Below are 19,442 nucleotides of genomic sequence, written 5' to 3'. Positions count from 1 at the left end.
GGGCGGGGCCCAAACCGGGCCCGCCCCCGTCTGTCCCCGCCCCTGCCCGGCCGGAGGCGCCGAGCGCAGGGCGGGGCCGCGGGGACCCGACAGCGCCGGGCGGGAGCGCCCCTGCCCGCCGGGAGCGGGAGCGCTGGCGGCCGCGGCCGGGCAGGAGGCAGGGAGGGGACGGGAGGGGGTGCGGGGGCCTCCCGTGCGGGTTTTTTCCTTTCCCCGCCCCCTCCCAACCGCGCCCCCTTCTCGGACCGTGAGAGGTGAGAAGGGCGGTCGGGGCTCGGCAGCGAGGGGAGGGGGCTCGGGGCTGCCGCGAGGGGGAGGAGAAAGTGAGGAGGAGAAGGAGAAGAAGGGCGGTGGCGCGGGCGAGGGCCAGCGAGGGGCGGGCCCACCGGGGTCCCTCCTGCCGGGTGTCTGCGGAGCGCGGCTGCGGCGCCGCCCGGGGGGACGGGGAGCGGTGCCCGCCCTGAGCCCGCCGGGCGGGACCCGCCGCGCTCAGCGGGGAAGGGGCATCGCCCGAGCGTGGCGGCGGCTGCTGGTGCGGGACGGAGCAGGGGCGGTGCGGGGCACGGCGAGGGGGGCGCGGGGTCTGGCCCCGTGGCCGAGTCACTTCAAAACGTTTAGAGACGGGACCCGCTAAAAGTGCACTGAACACAGCGGGCTCTCGGGGACTTGCCGCTCTATCTCTCAGCCTTCACCATCACAGTATGAAATAGTGGGAAACTATTTTTTTTTTTTTTTTTTTGAGACTGGTCGAACAGATTAGAACAGCGACTGACTGCCAGCTCAGCGGCATGGGGAGCGGCGTTATTACGCCGAAAACAAAAAGAAGTATAAGTGTTGAACATCAAACGGCTGTTTATAGATATTACTGGTTCGTGCTTTTCCTTAAAGCCTCTTTGTGGCTCCGGGCTCTGAGGTCGGACTGGCTGCGCTGTGTGAGCGGTGGTGCAGCCCAGCTGAAGCCCCGCCATCCGTGACTCGCAGTCGGGTTGCTTGGCCAGTAATGTCATAACAGTCGAAAGGGAAGACTTGAGTTTGTTCCTTCCTTTTACCTAAAAGTCAATGATGAAATTATATGAGCTAAACTCCAAATACAGTCTTATTTTCAAGAAAAAAAAATATCATTCAGGTCTTCCACGAGCATGAACAGGAATAAGAATTTGAACTTACGTTGGTGTAGCTTTTTTATCTAGACAAAATCTATGTATTTTAGGGGTGGATCCTTTTTAAAAACAGATCACAGGATGTATTTTCATGGGCAGTTCATTAATTTTACCAGAAACAATCTCTGATCATTTCTCATGAAGGTATTTTTGCCTGAGAATTGCAAGAGGCATTTTAAAAAAAAAAAAAGTACCATATTCTTGAACTTCATGGGTGCATTCCTAATAGGGCAGATTGTGTTCCCATCTTATGTTTTTCCTGTTTTCCACTTGCTGAACAATGCTGAGGAGCATAAAGCAGGATAGAACCAAAATAATAATAATAAATAATAATCCTAATCTGAGTCAAATAGTGTTTTCCTCTGCCATGTGTCAGCTTCATTGAACCATCCCTCATTTATGTCCTCTGGATAGCCAGGTCCACTACCAAAAGCAGCATGTTTATACTTTAGCGGTAGATTTTAACACATTGCGTTTCACAAAAATGCATTGTCTGCTAATTTAAAATAGAAAAGAATTTGAGTGAAGATGAAGAAATTCTCCCATTAGACCATTATAGTCAAAGAGTAATTGCAAGCTGTTGCTAACAATGACAGTTCATATTGGGGAACTTGTTCCAGCTCTGGACTTTTGTATTACCTGTGCTTTTAAAAAGATTCTTTGCTTATGTTGTTGTCTTGTGGTTTTATTGATATAATTCAGCCTTTTGTGACATGATAAAGATTACCTAATCAGATATAACATGGCCCAATAGTGAAAGTTTCTACAGCTCTTAAGAAATTACAGTGTGATTTTACATTTCCCTTACAAAATCCTTACAGTTTGCCTCTTCCCACAGCAATTAAATTGCCTTTTCTTATAGCAGTCTTACCAACTAGAAAAATGCAGTTGTTACAAACCTAACTATCCACTGTTTGCTTTTTTTCCTAAGAAGAAAATCTTTACTTCAAAGTCCCCAGCAAAGCAATGCTGACCATAAATACATGTATTATTTGGCTGTCTGGCCTTAAAACCCAGTCATGTAGGCAAGATGAGGTTATTCTCTCCAGATGCAAGAATGAGGTGGTATTACCGTTCAGAGACCTAGGACAGTCTTGCATCTAGTAAGAAAGATCAGATCATGAGAGGTCAAGTATTAGGTATCACATTATGCATGCAGGTATCATGTAAGGCTACTTTCTTTCACTTCAAAGTGTACATAGTCACTTGGTACCCTTGCACACGGTACCAAGCCAAAAGGAGACACATATTATTTCAGCAGGCTAGATTTTTTTAAGATTTGTAGTGGCCTGTAAATAGGAAAGGGTTGAGAACCACTGTGACAGTAAGTGTGAATTTTTATAGAGCTGCTCCACGTAAGGAAACATGTTAAGTGGTGGTAGTTGGCTTTATTCACCAATACCATCAGTGTCAGTCTTTGAAAACAGTGTTCAGTGCTTCATATGGCAGATCAATACTTCACTGCTTTTCCCTTAATGGAATTACAGCTAATCAAAGATAAGAGTGAAAATGGACTAAGGTTAATTTTTTTTTTTTAAAGAGACACAGCCTTGTAATCCAGTGTTGCTTGAGAGTTCATGTCTCATATTAATTAAAATTAAAAATTTCATATTAATTTCCCTTCTTCCTTTGGGGTCTTTGTTGATGGGTGTGTAACTTGAAGTTGTGGAAGGAACTAAGGTGACAGTTGTGCAGTGGCACGCTTTTATCGTCTTCCTCAGAAAGTTTCGGAATCACAGCGGAAATGGAAGGAAGTTCTATCTGAATAGAGTAGGGAATCTGCTTTTGAGATTTTTTTAATTTTTTTTTTCCCAATGGCTCGTTCTTATTTCTTTGTACTTTTATTTTTCTGCCTCCAGATTTTTTTCTGCTACCTCAGTTTTTTTGGAAAGAGGAGGACAAATGGAACAACAGGATTCTTTGAACAACTAGAGATGATTCCGGTGTTATAGGTAATTATTGTATTTACTCAATTCTAATAGTAAGTTATGCTACAAGGAATGTGATACTAGCCCTCAAGGATACTGGGTCTTCCTTACACCTGAAATTTCATCTTTTTTTTTTTTGTGTTATATTGCACATCTTTTGAGGGCTTGTTTCTAGCAAGCATACACAAGCAGGAATTGACTTTGCCCTTGTAGGCTTCACATGCTAGTGTTTTTTAACCATTTTTACCTAATTTCATTACTTGTGCTCTTTATCAAAGCATGCTTTTTAGAAGACTGTCAGTATTACTGTAAAGTTCAATTTTGATCTTTTCAAAATGCATGAGAAGCCTTTCACTTTGAATCTTTTAATCATTACAGGAAAAACAGGAAAAACGATAAGAGAGTCTGTTAGAGAAAATATGGCTTTATAGAAATTCTTATGAATAAAGGCTCACCAACTGCACAGTCAAATCTCATTACTCCAATAATACTGACTGGCTTTCACTTTATTTCATTTTTTTAGCAGCAAAGTAGTAAGACTGTTCTAAGTGCAAGTAATTTTCAAAGGGAATGGCTTTGACATTTGCACAAAGCGAAGGGATAAAAGAATGCTGAAAACATGAATACATGCAAGAATCTAGCTGTATCTGAATTCTCTGTAAAGTAAAATACTGCTGAAAATTAGCGGCAAGGGTGACAAAAGCAATCCAATTAATTTAGGAATACTAGGTTTTACTGCCTTTTGCAACTGGACGTGCCTATCTCATATTGGCCTTATTAGCCACCAGCGCACTTGTAACAAACGTGGGTAGAGCCCTCCCCAAATCTTCATTTGCAAAGCCTAGCCATGATGATGACTAGGTTTTACTAAAGTGAAAAAAATCTGCTTTCTTGACTGTGAGATCTCTCTGCTTTGGAAATGTTGATAAAGAAACACACTCCTTTATAATCTAGAATTTATTCATGTCGTAATATAGAAGAGAGATGGTCTTTCTTACTGTTCATCATCTGTCACAATCTTTCCCTCCTTGATCAGTCCATATCCTTGTTAGTATCTTTCACTATAGATGACATCAACCCTTTCCTGAGTTTTAAAAATTATGATAACTGCTAAGGTTCACCAGAAATTACTTCGTGAACAGACTTTGTGTTTTCAGTATTTTGCAGTAGTTCAAAATGTGGTAGCTCCACCTGCCAAAATAACTGACCTCCTCGAGATTGTCAGAATTTTTAGACTTGACCTGCACCTTTTTGTACAGTGGTCATGCTAGTTAAAAAGAATTCGAAGCAAATGCCAAAATGTACTCCAAAGAAAAGGAACTGAAAAGGTGGATCACTATGGGATAAATCTTTATTCACATCTTACTGCAAGGTAGAATGAGTAATTATCAAGCAGGGCTGCTGATTAGTAATTGTGTTTTATGGACTATATTGGCATTTTTCCAGAGGACAAATTTCTGTAAAGTTGAGAGAGGTATTGATTTTAATCTGTTCAGAGGAATAGTTTGCCAATTAATTACCTCTTCTGGTAATTCTAAGTGCAGCTAATGTTAAAAATCCTAGTGTCTTCCATAAGAACAGGATATATTTGAAGAAGAATTTTTGATTAGTAGTTTGGATTATTGCAAGGGCACCCATGACATTTTCAGAGTTAATGGAAAACTGTTTATAAAATTGTACAAGATGTTTTTGTAGAATAGTGAAATTGAAAGTAGAGCACTGGCTTCATCTCTTTGAAAATGTGTCTGGAGATAGACCTGCCTCACTGCCTTAGCTGATGCTTTTGTCAAAATAGCAAATATACGTTGTATTGACTCTATTAAAAAGAACTTAATTTAAAACTTAATAAGAATCTAACCAACTTGCTTAAAATTTGCAATACTTTCCAGTTCAAGAAATTGCAATTTAAATCAACATTCTACTTGCATTTTGTGAAATCTTCTATGGCCTTGTATTACACATTCAGTGGGGGACTAACTTTGAGAAATGTTACCCCTTACAGTTTTAAAAAGCCACAGCATGCCCAAATATTTTGCATAATTAGAGCTTTTTAAGCTTTTGAAAAATGCCTTGAAAATGTAAGGTGTTTCTCATGCCGACATGTACTGAATTTTATATGGAGGAGAGGAGGAACAGCAGAATGTGTCTTGCCTAAAAAGAATGAAAGTAACTTAACATAGAATCATAGGATCTGCTGAGTTGGAAGGGACCCACAAGGATCATCGAATCCAACTCCTGACCCTACACAGGACATCCCAAGAACGACACCATGTGCCTGAGAGCATTGTCCAAACGCTTCTTGAACTCTGTCAGGCTTGGTGCTGTGACCACTTCCCTGGAGAGTCTGTTCCAGTGCTCAACCACCCTCAACGGGAGTGCTGTGGACAACTTCATGCTTTCAGACCTGTTTCTGATAGTCTTTCTTTAATTATTCCTGTGGGTTGCAATTGTGGAGACATTTGTTCAGCTAGATAGGCTTTCTGGCTCCAGCAACAAAGCAATTCTCACCTTGGCAAAGCCTTACATAAGTAGTGTTGGAAAGGACAACATTAAATAAAAAGTTAAATGACTCTGAGAAACACTGAATGTTGGGAGGCCAGAAGTGTGATTATTTCTTTGATCACTCATTATTTTGTGTTTATAGTTCTGTGTTTGGTTAAAAAGAAATCCCTCCTGTCCAATCTCAGCTCTAATTGGAATTTAAACCTGTAAGAAGAGAGGCTCTGCAGGAAACACTTTCTTTACAGACTGGTATCTGAGGTACAACTTTCTTCTGAAATGCCAGATTGATAGCAATTACCAGAAAAGAAAAGGAAAATAGATACTCTTTTGAAAAGCTAAACACAAAACATAAAAAATAGCTCAACTTTAGAGTTGCAAGTTTTCAGTTAAATGTTTCTATTTTTAAAGTATTTCTATTGTATCTGTTTCCTACTAGTTTCCCTAAGTTCTCTCTTTTTGTCTTTTGTAATTAGTTTATCTAATAGGCAGTATATTTTAAAAGCTGGAATTAGATGGAGCAGAATGTATTTCCTATTCTTCCTTCCATGTTTCACACAGCTTTGTCAGAGTAAGTGAGAGGTTGTGGTAATAAGATCTGCTTATGGCTTTTGTAATCCTTTTGTGCTCACCATTGCTTTTTGTCACCATATTCTCAACTGCCGGAACTGTTTAGACATAACATTTTTTAATGTTCACTACGGACAGAAAGATCTTACAGCCTGTTGAACTATGAGCAGGTTCACTTCCTAAGCACTCTTTTTTTTTTTCCTGGCACTTTTGAATCCATTTTCTGTATACATTGTTGACAAAGGGAAAGAGTAATGAAGAAACAGAAAGAGAGAAAAGGAAAATCTGTGATCAGGTCTTTATACCATCGTGCTTTCAAAAATTTTGTAAAAAAAAGGGAGAGGACTACATTAGCTAAAATCTCTTTTAGATTATTCTTTAAATGCTCATGTTATTTCTGATGTGCCTGCCATTACTCCCACCTCATCTCCTTTCGCCAGTATGTTACAAAGCTGTAAGAGGAAATACTGATAAGATTTTTATATGGGCTATATAGGGACAGTGGTGATGCTATCATCTGTCTAGTACAGATTTGAGTTGACTTGGGTGGAAGTAGTATTATTCATTACAAAAAAAAGTTCACACCATTCGTGGACTTCCTATAGCCTCAGCCTCAGAGCCAGTAGAACTTGGCAAAATCGGGCTAAAGGATACCCTTAAAATGAATTAAATATTCACAGCACCTGGCTGTGTAATATATTACATATTCATAGTGTAGAGTAAGACGAGACTCAAGTCCAGTGAAGTTTACTAAGCTGAACTGTAAAGAATACAAATAGTAATGTGGCTGAATTAGTAAATTAATTAAAAGTTTACAAATAGTGTATAAGTGGTGAGGAGATGTAGGAGAAGCTTACAGGAAGATGAGGTTTTTACAGTGGTTTTGATGATTGGATTGTTTGCAAGCAAGTTCTTACTTGTCACCAGAGTAGACGTTTTATGTTGACTTTTGCACAAATAAGCTATTAGGCTGATAGCTACTGTCCAGGTAAGTAAAGCATTCTATGTTGGTTATTCTTTATATCCACATGCATTTGTCTGGTAAATAATCTAAAACATATTCTAATATTCTGAAAAGAAGTACTTTTGAATATTAAACTATCACTTTGTCCTTGCCAGAAATGAAATCAAAGTTTAAATCTTGCTCTTTCACATGCAGTAAGAGAAATTGTATTTTTGGATGTAAATGTAATCACAAGCTTTTGCATTCAAACTATAATTAAAGCATTGAGTAAGTAGGGCATTTCATAATGTTATCATAACTTGATAAGGTTGGCAAGATCTTCACCAAGCACCAAGGCATTTTAAACTTGAAAGTATTTTCCAAGGAAATGAAAGTAATTAACTGAAATTAATGTATGAGTTTACAAACATGTATGCAGATCAAGTGATAAGTAATAAAATTTCACTCTTTTGTACCTCATTTCACTTCCTGAAAGGTTTTGTAATTAAGAAATACAAATTTAATTTGCACCTTTGCATAAGAAATTGTCTAACAGTTCAACCAAAGAACAATTGTACTTAAAACAGGTTAAGTGATAGTTACAGTAAATATTCAAACATTATTGTTTGAAAACTTAAAAGCTCAATGAATGAGAAATAATATGTACATGTACTGAAAGCTAAGTAAGGAATTTTTAGAACTTTGAGCTAATGGGGAAGATAGATGGGCAAACGATTGCAGACAGTCTAAATCTGAGGAGATCTACATCGAGTAGTACAACACATTAGTTTTGTATTTCCCTTAAGATTTTAGCTAGAGTTGATATGAGAGAACTGGAAAAACACATAGTAAGGAAATAACAAATGTTTTTTCTTGATTATGCCTCCTCCTTTTGACAGTTTAGCAATCTGGGTTCAAGAGTTTTCCCTTTCTTGAGCATGCTACTTCAGTAGTGGACCTCATGCCCCTGGGAGTGCCAACAGGTGACTGTTCCTTCTGGCACTTCATTTATATTGCTGATGCCTAGTTCTTGCTCTCTGTGCAGAACGGGAAACATTTAAGGATTCCTTTAAAAAGAGAGTAAGGCAGCTAAGATGGGATCATTATGCTGCTTAGGTTAGCTGAACAGTTAACTCTGCAAGTACGTTAGTGATTTAAAGCTTTAATAGGTGGTCTAGACTTCTGCCATCGGCGTCTGTGTGCTCAAGCTCATTTCAGTTTTACACAACCAGGGAAGGATAGGAGCTCAGAGTTGTGTTTGAACAATGAGCTGTTGTGTTGATTTCTGTTCTACTTTGTTTCTAAATCCTGGGTTTAGGCAATATGTAGCCACTCAGGCTAAGGCAGTTTTACACACACAGGAGCAAAAAACAGGCAGCTTGTGCGTCTGTAAGTTCCCCGAGTGAGCTGGGTTTATGTCTTTTGGGTTATCAGTTCCTCCCTAATCACATTTCTGTCTACTTGCCAATATCAGTCAGGCTCTGACAGAATGGAACCCTTACTGTGTTTTAAATCTCTGAAAGGTTTTGAAACTATGGGTAGGTAGGGAAGGCCAAATAAGTAATTCTACTTCACCTGCCAGCTGATGGGCCTGTTCTCAGTCTGAATATGACAAAGAATTTGCTTGTCCTGTCTGTTCTGGTACTTAGTTGGGAGTATGTATGCATGTGGGGTAAGGGAGACTACATGAGATGAAGCAGGCAGAAGAACTGTAGTTATTGTCAGAAGAGCTTGTGAAATAAATAAAAGCGGGGAACCTGAGATTACTTTCACACGAAACCAATGAGACAGAATGAAGAACCTAAGAAACCAGTTTTCTGATTATGTTTAGGACTGCATGGTGACTTGATACATAGCTTAATCTGAGATTTAATAGTATCCAAGTACAGAATTAAAGGATATTTTTCCTTGTGTGCCTTAGATACATACTATTTTAAGCAAAATTGACCGAAGCAGAGAACTAGTTTTGTTTTAGAGTGAAGGGAATAATTATATGTACTGTGATTTGTTCTGCATATTTTTTCCTAATAATACTTCCTTGAGCCAAATCACTAGTAAAATCAATGGAAGCCTTTAATTAACATCTCTAATTTAATCATCTTGCTTTTGTGACTTTGTGAAGCTTATGTAATATGAAAAAATCTATGATCAAGTTACAAGGCTTATAATTAAAGCAAGTAATACAAGGCATTTTGGTTTGTATTTATAAACATATATGTATAATTCAAATTAAACATCTCTGGGACGACGTGATTATGAATATTGCCCTCTGGTATTCATCTCTCATTTCAGTGCTTCATTTCAGATTTATAGTTAGTGCTGTAAATGTTACTTTTTATGGAGAAATACAATTAAAGAGTTGGGTTTCCTACTCTACAAGAGAATACTTTCTAGTAATGCTCTCAGGTTCCCAGCACAGGAAGGACATTGACTTGTTGGACTGAGTCCAGAGGAGACCTCCAAGATGATTAGGGGGAATGGCTTTAAAGTGGAAGAGGGTAGGTTTAGATTAGATATTAGGAAGAAATTCTTTACTGTGAGGATGGTGAGGCACTGGAACAGGTTGCTCAGAGAAGTTGTGGATGCCCCATCCCTAGAAGTGTTCAGTGCCAGGTTGGGTGGGGCTTTAAGCAATCTGGTCTGGTGGAAGGTGTCCCTAACCATGGAGATGAGGTTGGAACTAGGTGATCTGTAAGGTCCCATCTAACCCAAACCTTTCTAATGACTCTACAATTCTGTATCTGTCAGCTACTAGTCTAATTATAAACAGGATTTTTAGTAGTGATTCATGCTGATTAATTTCACAAGTCCTTATTATTATATGTTCTTTTAAAAATCTCTAATATCTATATTTCTTAAGAAATAAAGGTAGTTTCTTTGTGTTGCATGGCCATCACTTCATCTGTGTTCAGTGAAATGTATAGGGAGCAGTCATCATTGGTAAGCTGAATGGGAAGAGTGCTGTTCTGTACCATACTGTTGTATTAAAGCAAATCATACATATTTGGAGTTGGCATAGAAAATCTTCATATCATACTGAAGGGGGGAGAACATCTGTACATGCAGTATCCTTTTGATAATGTTCTAACACAATGTTTTTAAAGTATTTCATTAAGACTCATTACTTTTTTAATATATATAAAAGATGAAAGAAAGATTTCATTTAGTAGTGGGATTTGAATAACCTATTATGGAGCAACATTTCCATTCAGTAGTGTGGAACTGTTGCATTGAATTCCTCACCTCCTATACACCTAGTTACCATGCTTGGCTGTCATTGCTTTACTTGTAACAATCCTAACCACAAACTGGCGGTAGATCAAAATGTTTTCCTTTTTATCTGTGTAACCTTGACCTTGCCAAAATGGTTCATTCTATCCAGACATCACTCTTAAGGCTCTGATGGCATAAAGGCACTGAATCAATGTGAGTGCACAAATAGAATTAGGATGCTCATTTCATAGGTTATGTTGCTTTCATGTTATTTTTATGATAAATGCAGATTGTTTTTAATTAAAAGAATTTTTTACTTTTCACAGCAGTCATTCCTGTAAAGCTGATCTATGGAAGGGACATGAGTAAGTCTTTGGAATAAGTAAATGATGATCGACTAGGTATTTGATTTCTCTTTTACCACCTTAGAAACAGATCATTTCACAGAGTGTTTCAGATTGGAAGGGACCTCTGAAGGACATCTGGTTTACCTTCCCCTGTGTTCAAGTGGGATCACCAAAAGCAAGCTGCCCAGGACCATGTCCATACAGCTTTTGAATATCTCCAAGAGTGTAGACCCCACAGCCTTCCTGGGCAACCTGTACTCTGTCATCCTCACAGTGGAAGAGTGTTTCCTCATGTTTAGGTGTTGTGTTTTAGTTGTTACCTGTTGACTTTTGTCTCTCACTGGAGAACCCTAAAAAGAGCCTTGGCTCTGTCTTCTTTGCACCTTCCTTTCAGATATTTGTACACATTGATGGGACCCCCTGAGTCTTCTCTAGGCTAAACAGTCTCAGCTCGCCCATATTTTCCTCATATGAGAAATGCTCCAGGCCCTTCATCATCTTTGTGGCCCTTTGGACACTCTCTCCAGTATGGTCAAATGTCTCTTGTACTGGGGAGCCCAGAACTGGACACACCACTCCAGAAATGCCTCACCACTGCTGAGTAGAGCATAAAGATCACCTGCCTTGACTTGCTGACAGCACTCCTAATGCACCCCAGGATACCATTAGTCTTCTTTGCTGAAAAGGCACACTGCTGGCTCATGTTCCACTTGGTGGACCACCAAGTCTTCTTCTGCAAAGTTGCTTTCCTACTGAGTGGCCCACAGCATGTACTGGTGCATGGGGTTGTTCCTCATGGATGGTGCAGGACTTTACCTTCCCTTTGTTCAACTTGATGAAGTTCTGAAGGCCAATATTGCTAGTAAAGACAGAGTCAGAGGGCATTCAGTACCTCAGCCTTTCCCATATCCTGTGTCACCAGGGCCCTGGCCCATTCAGCAGCAGGCCCATATTTTCCCTAGACTGTCTTTTGTCATATTTTCCCTCGACTGTCTTTTGTCAGATGTGTACCTATGCAAGTCCTTAGTGTTGCCTATGATGTCCTTCTGAGACTCAACTGCAGGTGGGCATACAGTGGTAGAAATCTTTATATTGAAAGGATTTTTATGAGAAGTTGTTTGACATCTGCTGTGCACAACTGGGTTCTTAAAATGCTGTAAGTGCACATCTTGTGTAGATGCAATATTAATTCTTAAAACTAAATAAAAATTCTGTTTTTCATATTTAAGAGACATATGGTTCTCATAAACATAAATTTTCATACTTATAAACTTTGATATGATTCTTATAAGCATTCTGCCTTTTAGTGTGATGATTGTTGGTGTTATATTTGATCATTTGTGTTGCCTTTCTGTGAAACCTGTTTATTGCCACACTATTTTTGAGTTGCAGTGATCAATTGCACACGAGAAATTCCAGATGAGATCACACTATTTGTTTTAAAAATATGTAAGAAGATATGATATTCTCATATATTATCCCTTATGCAGTTGAAAGTCTCCATTGGGGGGGCAGGCTGTTAACTGAAGCTGCTAATTAAACAGAAATCCTCACTGACGGAGAAATGAGTCTCTTGAGGTGTCTTTTGGTATTAAATTATTCATTTTGAGTGCTCAAGTCTCTGTCTTGAAATACTTTGCTTCAGTAGCTGTGACATTTAAATACAGCGTAAACTTTTTGCCCACAGACCTGTATGTATTTCAGAAGTTTGTGTAGTCTGGCATGGAGCAGTATGTTGCATTACTTAATCACTTGCAAATCTGTTTCTTCACTGTTTTTTTACTGTGACGAAATCTGGTAGGCTTTTATATGAAGCCTAATGTAGAACTGAGAGTACCTGTAATTTTTTACCAAACAGGCATCCACTCTGCTGTTGACAATATTGGTAGTGGTGTCCTTTACCCATTTTTCTGTGAGTCTTTGAGGAAATCTGAATGCCTCATGGTGGAATAACGCTGTTGCCGTCTTGGAAAAATGTAAAAAAATTGTCTTTAGTTTGCCTGCAGATTTGCCTACAAAAGGAAACTATCTCCATGTTATTTTGTTTGGATTTCTCCCAATCTTTCAATCTGTCTTATAAGGTCTTTTGTAGCTTTTTTAGGCAATACCTTCCTTAAACTGGTTCTAAAGAATAGATTTACTTTTGGCAGGACTTCTTTAAATATCTGCAGAAGAGTGGTTTTGTGGTTTTGTGACCACTCTTCCTTAACAGTGACATTTCTAGAGGAGATGATTTGTGCTGGAGTATTGCCATTTCTAAATTGGTGACTTTTACAGAATCACAGAATGGGTCAGGGTAGAAGGAACCACAATGGGTCATCTGGTCCCACCTCCCAAATTCTACCTTGTTATTATTAAAATCAGTCATAGTTTCATTAGAATCTTTGGTACCAATATGCCTGGAGTGTATGAACAGGGAATCTTTTGCTTGTCTTCATCTTGTGTGTTGCTACTTGATCCTTTTGGTACAGAAAACAGACTTTGTGTTTTGAGAGACTGGTCTATCACAGTGTTGTACATTTTGTATTACAAAATTTAGAAACCACAACTGACCTGATGGACTCAGAGTTAAAAATTTTTGAGTGTGATTAAGCTTACTGTGCTGTTTACTTAGGAATAGGTCTGTACTATGGTTTTGCTTGTTGATGATGCAGTCCCTGATAATGCTTGGGTGTTAACTGAATAAGTCAATGTTAATGTTTTAATATTAAAGAAATGTGTCTTGGATCACAGCTTCTCTTGTGTGTGAAACCAGTATGATACTTGATCTAGCATCTGACAGTGTAGTCCTGTATTGCATATGGAAATCTTTCTTTCCCCCTGCCCTTAGCTGAATAAAATAAATAGCAAACCAGGCTGTTGTTCTGTACAGGTCTTTTCATGCTATTGTTAAGCTGACTGCTCCAAAGTCAGTATTTCTAAACATGTGGCTTGCACCGCTCAAGAGAAATGTGTGATGCAAAGTGGCAGAAAGTTGCAATGCAGTGCCAGTAATTTGTCTACAGCTCATTTCTGCCAGTCAGAAAAATTAATTTAAGAACATACAGTCAGTAACTGTAGGATGTTTTCCTGTCTTTCTCCTGGATGAACTGTGCTGTAGCTGCTGCTGTAAGGCACTTTTCACATAACCATGAACCAGAAGTGTTTGCACTTCTAAAAAACCTTTAGGATAGGAAGTGGTTATTCTTTTATAGAGTCACGAAGCATTAATACACCAACCTTCCTGAAGTCTTTGTTGAGATACTTCTGTAATTTTGGGTATGGAACACAGGAATAGGGAAGAAAAAAGAAAATAAATGTTTAACATTTCTTCTAACATAAGCATAGTTAAAAGCAGAATTGCAGTTTGGGGTTCATTAGTGGCAGTTTTCTTTGAGCAATTATTTTAATGCCTCTAATTAGTATTTTAAAATTTGAAAATCACATTTTAAAAAGTGTTAAATTTTGAATGCTTTTTAATGCTGTAAGTACGCATTTGATTAATTGATGACATCTTACAGTCAGCGAACCTTTCTAATGTTTTAAATACACATCTAGGATCACTAAACATTGACAATATTACTTTTTCACATCTTAATGAGTCTAGTTATGTCTAAAATGTATCTTTTTATATTTAATGCTTTTGTTAAACAGTATTTTTTGAAGCGAGAAACAACTCCTGCATTCAAAACAAAGACTTTATGTACTTATTTTGACATTTGCATTCTTAATTGGCACATAAAAGGATCATTAATATCTTCTCAGGACTAGCTGAGCCTTTATACTCCTTTTTAAAATCCATTTGACAGACTAAATACCTTGAAAATATTGTATATGAGCTGCGTTAAGTTGAGTGGTGATAGGTTTTGAAGCCAAAACATAGTAGTGACAGGTAAAATGTCACCATGAAAAGTGGTGTTGAGGTTCAAATCTTAAAAGTACCTCAACAAATATTCCATAAACATATTTGTTTATTTGAAAACTTAATTGATTACATAGTGAAAAAGTCATAATAAATAAAAGTGGTAGGCCTAATTATGTAAATAATAATGTTTCCATATTTCCCACTGAAACACTCTAAATATTAAGTACACTTTCCCTCAAAATATATGGTAGGAGTATCTTAGAAGTAAAATTGTTTAAATTTTAACTAGTTGTGCTCTATTACAATCTTCCTTTAAAACTTGTATGAATAAACATATATAATTTCAAAGGATGTCAGTGCAGTAAAGTTTTTGGTTAGTAAAAAACCTAGATTTTTATATCTCTGTGGAGATAACTGTTCTGAAGATCGTGAAAAGAGCAATTTATAAAGCTGTCAGGCGATGTTCTTGGTGTTACCTATTTGCACAACTGCAGCACGCATTTATATGTTTTCTTTTTGTTCACAACACAGAATCTGGGAAACTGTACCTCATGGCTTACTGCAGAGATTTACTTTGTGAAGCTGCTTATATGAGAGAAGTTATGTACTTAAATGTTCAGGTGCTCCACTTGGAGGAGTATCAATCTGTTCAATTAAAAATCAGAGTTCTTAAAATTGTTTTCACAGTAAACTTACACAACCTCATTAATGCAGACAGAATTATGTTCTCAAAGGTGACAGTATACTTATATTTAAAATGTTGTTTTGATTTACTACAAAATAGAAACTGCAATAGTACTGAAGAACAGAAAAAATAGGTATAGAGACTGTTGTTTTTTCATTAAATGCAAACTTTTGCCTTAGTAAATGAAAAAAATATTAGAGAATCTTTGCCAAGTCTTTGTATGTTGTGTTTGACTAAGATGTTTTTTGGAGGATTCTCAGAAATGTGTTATTGCATTAGAAAGATGTCTGATGGGAGGCCATAAAGGGTGGGCATTTGTATTTGTGAGCACCAATCACTAGATGAGATGTCAAAGATGAGGTTTGGCTGGTCATAGTAAGTGGAAGTCCTAATAGTTCATCATTTGAGATCTCCTCAGAAGTCTGTTAACTCCCAGCAGGGGACCTGATAAAAGCTATTGCATCATTCACAGTAACAAACCTTGTCCAGAACTAGAAGAGGCCCTCAATTATTTCTGAGGAATGCTGTCAATTTAAACTGAAGAATCTAATGGCACTTGTCATCTGTAATACAAACTTATAAGTAATTCCTATGAAACAGAAACAATTTAAATATTTAATGCAATCCATCTTAGAAGTGTAATTTTGAGGGAGTGTATAGAGGGAGAAAATTTGTATAATCTAGAAAAATGAAAGAGAATAGAAAACAGTTTTATGTTTTGGTCCATTAAAACTACAGCATATTTTGTTTTCTAATCTCTGTTTGAGCCCATAGCTTCACAGCCAAAGACAAGCAGTAATTAGGCTGTAGTAAGTCAATGGAAGGTGCTGAAAAAGCACTAGAATCTGCAAATCTGCCACTGTCTTAGTAGACTTGTACTGGGACAGCTTGAATTTTAAATGAGTCTGTTACACAAGAATGAGAATCCAGGTCAGTCCTTATGTATAATTTACCATACCAGCAGAAATAAAAGTATTTAAAGGTTACTTTTTATAGTTAAATGACTAATTAAAATATTACTGCTCTGATGAATGTTAACAAATACACCAATTGCTTGTCCTGCTTCTTCACACTTAGTGAACACCTGACACCAATACAAAACATAGGGAGAGAATAAATAGAAAGATGCTGGTTTGTTTGTACTTAGGCTTTATTGCAGTTTCACCCAACTTGCAATTACACAAATGATGGTGTTTAAACACTCCAGTTAAGCTTTTAACAATTAGCTGTATGTGGACAAGATGAGTAGGGTATGCATGTCATATCATTTTGATTAAACATCCATACAATTTTTATGCTGACATGTTAAATCATTAATCCTCTCTTAAATATTTCCCTGGTTTTCTGTGTTTAAATTAAATCCTCAGCAAGGATGGTAACGGCTTTGTATGTTTACCTACTTAATCATCTTGCCTTCCAAGTATTTTCAACTGTTCTCTGGATATGCTGCAAAGGTCTTGGTATTTGGCTTCCAGTAGGCCGGGATGCTGGCAGTGTACACACTCTGAAATGCAGCATCTCTTTGTGGAAACAGCTGGAATGCAGTTTCTATAGAAATGAGCTTTGCTAGCATTTGTGAGAAGCACTTTCATAAATAACTGTGTTCTGGGCAATGAGGGGTGAGCTTTCCAGGTTGCAACTAGCCCTTTCAGCATTGTTGTTTCCAAGGAAATAACATGATTTACTCATGGCATTGAGTTTGGAACAGTGTTTGGGGTTTGGGTGGTAGCATTTGGCACTGTTTAAGTTTTCATATGGACTCTGCATATAGACTGTTCTAAAGAACACTGCTAGTATCCTAATGACAAGATTCCATATTTTGAAGCTCATAATGTTAATCTGAGAGACGGTGACTTTCACTTTTGATGAAAACTGTAGGTAGAAAAGTACTTCTTGTAAATTTCTTGCATATGTATCCTGGAGAGTTGAACAGACTCAACAGATTGTAAAGTTTGAAAAGGTAAATCTGTTTATCAAGGACTGATAAAATCCAGTGCCTCTTTGTTCTAAAATATTTATTACTATGTGGCTGAAATTAATCTCAGCATTTTATACCTAACTAGCTCCATATATCATAGAGGAAGTAGGCTGGTTTTCATGGAAACAGTAAATTGGTCATTGTGTATTTTGTCCTTTTGGCTTTCTCTTCCTTATCCAAGTAAAAACTTTTGTTGGGTATTTTAATATGTTATATAAATTACCTATCCTAGAGAGTGTTTTGTCTCAAAAGTATCCATCTCTCTTTTTTGCTGTTCCACCGCAGTATCTCTAACTTGATTTGGAACAGCTGATTGTACATGATTAGAAAGAAACCTTTTGAGCAGTCATCTTTTGTTGTCTGTTTTGCAGGGGGGTGTCTGATGTCTTGCATAGTGACTGATTGGTTTTTTCTTGCTTTCTCTTTTAGTGATGTATAAGTGAATGGAAACCATTAGCTCATTTCTGATAGAAATTTTCAGTTACTGCAGACCTAGATTTGAATCAAAGCACATCAAGATGAAAGGCTTTATAACCCCCACTACTAGTCCCTTGAGCCTTCCAAGGCTGTTCTTGTCCTTTTTAAGTTAGTGGATGTCCTATAATGGGAAAAATAATTATTTGCAGCAGTTTCTCCCCAGCAGAATTCTGTAAATTTATTTTTTAGCAATGTAGAAAGAATTTAGTTTGGTTTTTGCAGTTTTTTTCCCCTCTGTAGTAGGAAGAGTTAATAGAAGAAGAAGCAGAGATTCTAAGATGCGGTACTGGGATTATGTTTGCTGTCATTTGTGGTTTGAGAAAAGGGGGTGGTATTCAGCTCTTGAAAGGGCTTTAATGAATACTGTTTCGTGTTTTTGAAAGCTAATGGTCAGAGGAGAGCAACAGAAGAAGCCTCGGAGCTTTTAGGGTAAACTGATTAGCATTTTTCCTGATAGAAGTGATTGTTTCATCTCCTCTCTTCAACTCAGGATTTTTCACTGTCTGTTGCCTTTTGTTTATATTCAAATGACATACTGTTAAAGAAGCCTTTTTTGTGTGATTGCAATGCTTTTTCCCCTCCTTCCGTAGAAAATCTGCTTGCCACAGACAGGCAGAGCATGTGTTTCTCTTGTCTTGGTTGGGTGCACAAATCTTCTTTTATGTGTGCTGCTTCTTACCCTGTTGCCTAGACGATCGCTGGCTTTCACTAAGAATGTCTGGTTCTCGTAAAGAGTTTGACGTGAAACAGATTTTAAAAATCAGATGGAGGTGGTTTGGTCATCAGGCATCAGCCCCTAACACTGCAATTGAAAACCACCAGGGAGACTTCTGGAACAGAGGACAAAATGTAATAACTGGTGACACAAAGTTTTTAGATTCAGGTAACTTACCTTTAACATCAGTTGGCTACAGAAGGTCCAGCCAACAGGATTTCCAGAATTCACCTCTTTGGCCAATGGCATCCACCTCAGAAATCCCTGCATTTGAATTCTCAGCAGAAGACTGTGGAAGTGCACGTTGGTTTGACAGACAAGAAACAGATGATAGAGCAAGTGAAGAAGAAAATGAATCGGACAGCAGTTCGTGCAGGTTAATTGTTACTTTTCTATTGTGAGAAACGTGTTTTCATTTCATGTTTATAGTTAGCATGCATATATAGGCTAGCCTTTATTCTAAACTAAAATGCTTTAGAAACCTGGCAGCAACTGTGCATCAGAAACAGAATAATATTTACAATCAGGTTCTGTGTGTTTATTAGGACCTTTTCAAAAAAGCAGCTTTAGTCAGTGGGGATAAACAAAGCACATACATGGATGGACTCATATTTTAAATAGTATACCAAGTACATGCTGTATGAACATTACATGGTAATGTTAGAGGATGCTTGTTACATTATTTTGAAGTGACACTGGTTGTTTGGTTATGACAGTTAGGAGAAAATTATGAAAAAGTAAACTTCTTCTGATTCTTACCTGATGTTTCCATATGTTTCTATAGAAGAGGGAGAGTTAACTGTAAAAAATGCATTATAAATCAAAGAAAAAACATTACATCTATTGAAAGCCAATGAATTTGTACTTTAAAGTGAAAGCAGTTACCCATCTGGGTGTCTTAAACAGTGCATCTAGCGTAAAAAGAAAAATAGTTTTATTGTGTCTGTAAAGATGTTTTGGTGTTCTTTTCTTACATATCGTCACTAAAGATGAAACAGTGAAATTTTTTCTTAAAGTTGTTTACTGGTTGTCATTAATTAGACAAGTTAATAACCTTTCTTATGAACTATCAGTTTAATTCTA

The 19,442-nt window shown here is 37.8% G+C and overlaps 1 protein-coding gene across 5 annotated transcripts in view; it reads left to right on the top strand.

The window, feature by feature from the left end:
* The first annotated feature begins 141 nt into the window (after positions 1 to 141).
* Positions 142 to 19,442, top strand: part of KLHL5 (kelch like family member 5) — a 60,506-nt gene continuing 41,205 nt past the window's right edge. For 2 of the 5 annotated variants that reach the window (XM_064653019.1, XM_064653018.1), the window contains exons 1-2: positions 142 to 254; positions 3,020 to 3,112. Coding sequence is in view for 3 of the 5 variants with exons in the window: in XM_064653017.1 (XP_064509087.1) it covers positions 18,359 to 18,735 (377 nt within the window). In the remaining 2 variants the exon portion in view is untranslated. Of the gene's footprint in view, positions 255 to 3,019; positions 3,113 to 18,084; positions 18,736 to 19,442 lie in introns of those variants that run through there. The other 3 variants (XM_064653017.1, XM_064653020.1, XM_064653021.1) reach the window with 3 other exon arrangements.

This window comes from Pseudopipra pipra, chromosome 4 (genome assembly GCF_036250125.1).
Source record: "Pseudopipra pipra isolate bDixPip1 chromosome 4, bDixPip1.hap1, whole genome shotgun sequence".
Classification (NCBI taxonomy): Eukaryota; Metazoa; Chordata; class Aves; order Passeriformes; family Pipridae; genus Pseudopipra; species Pseudopipra pipra.
The sequence above is the reverse complement of the archived record's forward strand: the minus strand, read 5'-3'. Positions and strand labels throughout refer to the sequence as shown.